The following is a 4,701-nucleotide window of genomic DNA, read 5'->3' as shown; positions in this document are numbered from 1 at the left end:
CACACACTTACATAAAAATTACCACTGCCGACAGTGAAGCGGCCGAAAACATGACTCGAACCACCGCCACTATCGCCGACATTAAACCACAGCAACGATGGCTTGAACCATCGCTGTGCATGCACATACACATAAAAATCCACCCACACACATAAGAATCAATGCCGTTGATACTAAAGAGGCCGAAAATGCGACTCAAACCAATGCCGCTGACATTGAATCACATCAGCGGCTTCACACACACATAAGAGAGGAAAGCGAAGAGAAGAAAAACAATTAAGGAGAAAAGGAGGAAGAAGGCGTCGCCGACGAAGATTATCGTCAACTCTGCCTTGTCCTTTCTTTCTGATATGTTTTACTTCCCTTTTGCTTTTTTCTGCTTTCCTTTTGAGAATAAAAAAAGTGAAAAGAAGGTGCAAGAGATGGTAGTAGTGAAGGAGAAGACATGAACAAGAGTGAAACTAGAGAGATATGATTTTTTTTTCCAAGTAGCTAACAATGATGGTGTCATCAAGATAAAGAAGGAAGGGTGAAAACTCAAGTGAAGTCGACTTTACGTGAAGTTGATACTGAGCGCTGTTAGATGATTTGATTGAATTTTCATCTAATGGCTCTTAGGTATCAATTTCACGTGAAATCGACTGCACTTGAGTTTCCACCAGAAGGAAGTTGAAATCTTGAAGATAATAAGATAAGAATAATTTAGGTTTTTAACTCATTTTCTAACGAAATTAATAAAAAAATACTGATTGAATATTTTTGTCAAATAAAATTTATTTTTTATAGATATAACTTTAATTTTAATTTTTTTATGGTGAATTTCGTCGGCACCTAAATAATTCGTAATCAAAAGTGGCCATTTAGTATTTACTTGAAAAAATAAATACCGAACCGGTTCGGATTTCTCAAATCCGTCGGTTCATCGGTTTTTGCATATTGTTAATGCACACAGCACAACACCACTCTCTCACTCTAGAAAGTAGAAACTAACTTCCAAAAATCAAAATTCAAATACTTTCGATCAATATTGAAATGGCAAAAACAAAAATATGAAGCAACTATTACAATAGAAAGATAAAGCAGAATAAGTTATGACCCACAATCTTTCCTTTGCCTGAATGAAAACTGGATAAACAAGCGACCATATCATAAGTTCAATAATGGCATTCTCTGTAGAAAAATTTAATTCCACAGCTTTATACGCCACCAATACAAACACATCTAAGATAGCTTGCAGAGATTTTCAAAACCCATGTACTCTTGATTTTCCATCTTCTCAATCATTTTCTCTATTCCAACCCCACCTGTTTATACAGATACATACATGAATGAGTGAGAGAAAATAAAATAAAACATCTTTGCATGGTTACTAATCAAAACAAAAAGAATATGATGTTACGAGTTCTAAGATCATGGAAAGTACCTAAGCTGATTGCACTTATGAAAATGGTCAAGGCTAGTATGAAGATGATAATGGAAGCTCTGCCAAGGATTGCAATTATTCTTCTCACCACATGCTGGCCAGCGAAAGCAGCAAAGGTTGCAACCATAACAAAGTAAGAAGCTGCAGAATTTTTTTTCCAAAACACACACACACACTATGTATTAATATTCATTAACCAGCAATGTAATATAACGTGAGCTTTTCTTAATTAGTTTCCAAAAACTAGCAATGTGATATAATGTTGGTTAGTGGTTACTTACCATAGGGTACTGGAAACCGATCTAGAAGGTAATATTGCACCACTGACATGGAGGATGAGAAAAACATGGCAAAAGTTGATGTAGCACTTGCTACCTACAGAAGCAGATAATAAATACACATTATTTGTCATTGTTATTCAAATAAAAATTGGTTTATGTACACTAAAAATTAGTGTCACCATTACCAAATCAGTAATTATGTATTTATTATTTATATTTTTATACATATTAACTCACATATTTTTTGAATTAAATGATCAACTAAATAATCAAACATGTAATAGATAAATGATCAAACTTGTTTAAAATATTATGATGAAATTCTTTTATGTGATACCAAAAAAGTATTTCTATAAGCGGTGGTTAATTTTTTATTCTTATATGCAAAGGTTAAGAAAAGTGAAGAGAAGAGAAGAGTAGAGTAGTGTAGTGTATACCTGAGGAGGAATCCCAAGTTCTAGAAAGAGTGGCCCCAAAATGAAGCCACCCCCTAGACCAAGAAGTCCACCAACAATACCAGCTATTATTCCACATGCACAGCAAAGACAAATCTGATGAATCTTCCAATTTGTGAATTCCTTTCCCTTTGATGCTATCACTCTAGTTCCTTTGGATATGCATATGGCTTCAAAAAGTGTAACAGAGACTGCAATAGGCACCTTCAACATGCATGGCAATTGGGCACATCAAATTTTGTTTAGTCCTTTAGCACAGAAAAGTATCTATTTTGAGTTCAAATCTATTATAGATTTCCTTGATGGTTGATGCACCTATTTGGTTAACTTAGCAAGTTGGAAACTGGAGTTATACAATGCAACTAGAATATTCTATTCAATATTGAAATTCATGTCATATGTAGTTTATTATATTCCTATTTAGGTATGTTCTTAGAAAACTGTACCTGCAATGTATTTAGAACCCAGTACTCTATGGAGCAAGTCTTGGTGTATGTCTGCATAAAACAGATGCACAATCACAGTAACATAATTAAACATAATAGAAAAGATGGATGTGTGTGATAAAAGGAGTAAAAAAGAATGAAGCCTAACATGTTAGTTCAATTACCTTAACAATCTGAACAATGAGAAAAGCCACCCAAACATACACAAGGAGTAATGATTCTTTCCAATATATGTTCTGTAACATAGGGGCCTGCATGCACACCATATAAGTTTTTCCATTCAATATACATAAAGTTTGATATATTCATTTTTCAAAGTGGATTAAATTTGGATAAACTCTTGGAATTACCTCTTCATCATGTATATTATTAGTTGGACCACTTGGTAGTCGTTTGTACTCACTCTCTGCAGAATCATCTGAAATAAGAGATTTCAAGTCTTACAATAACACTGTTTCCAAAAGGTGCCTATACATAACATATAAATCTACTCTTTTTTTTTTTTTGTATTTTTAATTACCATCATGCATTTTAAATATGTACATTAGCAAGAAGCAAACATTCCAAATGTTTCTTTCTCTGTATAGTTGAAGAGGTTTTATCTGTGTATTACAAACTTGTGTTTATGGGGACTTACCATCACCAGGTTTTGGTTCTGCTTCTAAAGCCTTGGCAGCTTCCTGAAAAGTCAATCAGATACCACATCAAATTGAAGAAGTGAATCCACTCAACCTTAAAAATTAACTAAGATTCTAAAAGTAAAATTTACCTTTTTCAACATTGTTTCCTTTTTCCAGGTTTCTATGCCTTTGAATAAAGCTTTTGTTGATGTACCTATCGCCAATCATTTCCACTTAAACAATTAAGCATCTTTAATCCTATATATGTATTTAGTAGATATGTTATGAAGATAATTACTAAAATGATTACCTATGAATAAGATAATAAGCAAAACAGTGACCATCCAATCAGCAAACATGACATTGAATGCAACACCAATGCTTATTCCAAGCATCAGCATAGGTTGGAATAGCAGAGCCAGATCATAATCAATAAGGGGTATGTCTAAAGTTGGGTGTCTAAGCCTCAGATTATAGTATACTGTTGACCCAGCTGCACCCATAATCATACCTGCAAAAACAATGAAAATCAAAGTATATACAATTAACATGAATACATATATATATAATGCATCAATATATGTTTGTTTAGCATGCAAGAAAATAAATAATCAAGCAATGAATGCATGTGTACACTAACACTTAGAAATGGCTGTAGAAGACTTGGGATCAAAGCCAATGATCAAAGCAAGCATTGGCACAAAAATCCCACCACCTCCAACCCCTCCAACGCTGCCCAACGCTGCTCCCAAAAATCCAACGATTGATCCCACAATAATTCTCCAATCAAACTTCATTTCCTGTTCAAACATGCATGCATTTAGTTTGTTACATGATTATTATTATTAGACAGTGAAGAACATAGTAACAAGTATCCACAAGACCAGCCATGTTTTTGCTAACGTTGTTGCTGCAGCACCCAAAGAAGTGACATAATGTTTCACTTGTGTAGTTGCCATGTCTACACTATCGAATAAGCTAGCTGTGAATTGAAGCCAAATATAGGAAAATTAAACTAGTTAGCTACTATGTATTTGATGAGAAGAAATTATATTAATTGCCTCGCATTTTTTTTCGTGGTTTTATTTTATTTGGATTCTTCAAGTACGGTTGAGGAAGGAAATTATGGTAGGTAAGGAGTGCATTTTCTTCGTTACCACTATCCTTGTTTCATATATATAATAATTAATAAGGGCAAGTACAATGTTTCTATCTGATCAACTTCTAAGTTATAACGAGTTAAGCTCTAAATTAGTATTTACCATTGAAGTATTGTGTCAAATTAGTTCTTGAAATTCTAATTGCCTGTAATGTATTTTTGTCAATATCAAAAATATAGATGCAATTAGAATTTTATGAATTATTTTGATTACCACGCTAATTTTAAAGATGACTTTAAAGTTTAGCTCAAGTTATAATTGACTCATTAAACTTTGTTATTTATTTTTCAGAAAAAAATTTTGGATATAATATTTT

General features: G+C 33.2%; 1 protein-coding gene across 2 annotated transcripts; it reads right to left on the bottom strand.

Annotated features, from left to right (window-relative positions):
* LOC107642866 (sulfite exporter TauE/SafE family protein 3) lies at positions 888 to 4,059 on the bottom strand. Of its 2 annotated transcripts, none has more exons than XM_016346361.2 (11): positions 3,866 to 4,059; positions 3,536 to 3,736; positions 3,375 to 3,439; positions 3,243 to 3,285; positions 2,956 to 3,023; positions 2,770 to 2,856; positions 2,606 to 2,656; positions 2,142 to 2,363; positions 1,705 to 1,798; positions 1,424 to 1,564; positions 888 to 1,304 (listed from the first exon to the last, which is right to left on the bottom strand). In XM_016346361.2, exons 1-11 carry the CDS (start codon positions 4,035 to 4,037, stop codon positions 1,222 to 1,224), a joined length of 1,227 nt encoding a protein of 408 aa, XP_016201847.1. In that variant the 5' UTR covers positions 4,038 to 4,059; the 3' UTR covers positions 888 to 1,221. The 2 variants fall into 2 exon arrangements, with proteins under 2 accessions (XP_016201847.1, XP_020978675.1); XM_021123016.1 differs by having other exon boundaries at positions 2,956 to 3,011.

This window comes from Arachis ipaensis, chromosome B05 (assembly GCF_000816755.2).
Source record: "Arachis ipaensis cultivar K30076 chromosome B05, Araip1.1, whole genome shotgun sequence".
Lineage (NCBI taxonomy): Eukaryota > Viridiplantae > Streptophyta > Magnoliopsida > Fabales > Fabaceae > Arachis > Arachis ipaensis.
Note: the sequence above shows the minus strand (reverse complement) of the source record. Positions and strands in the feature narration are given on the sequence as shown.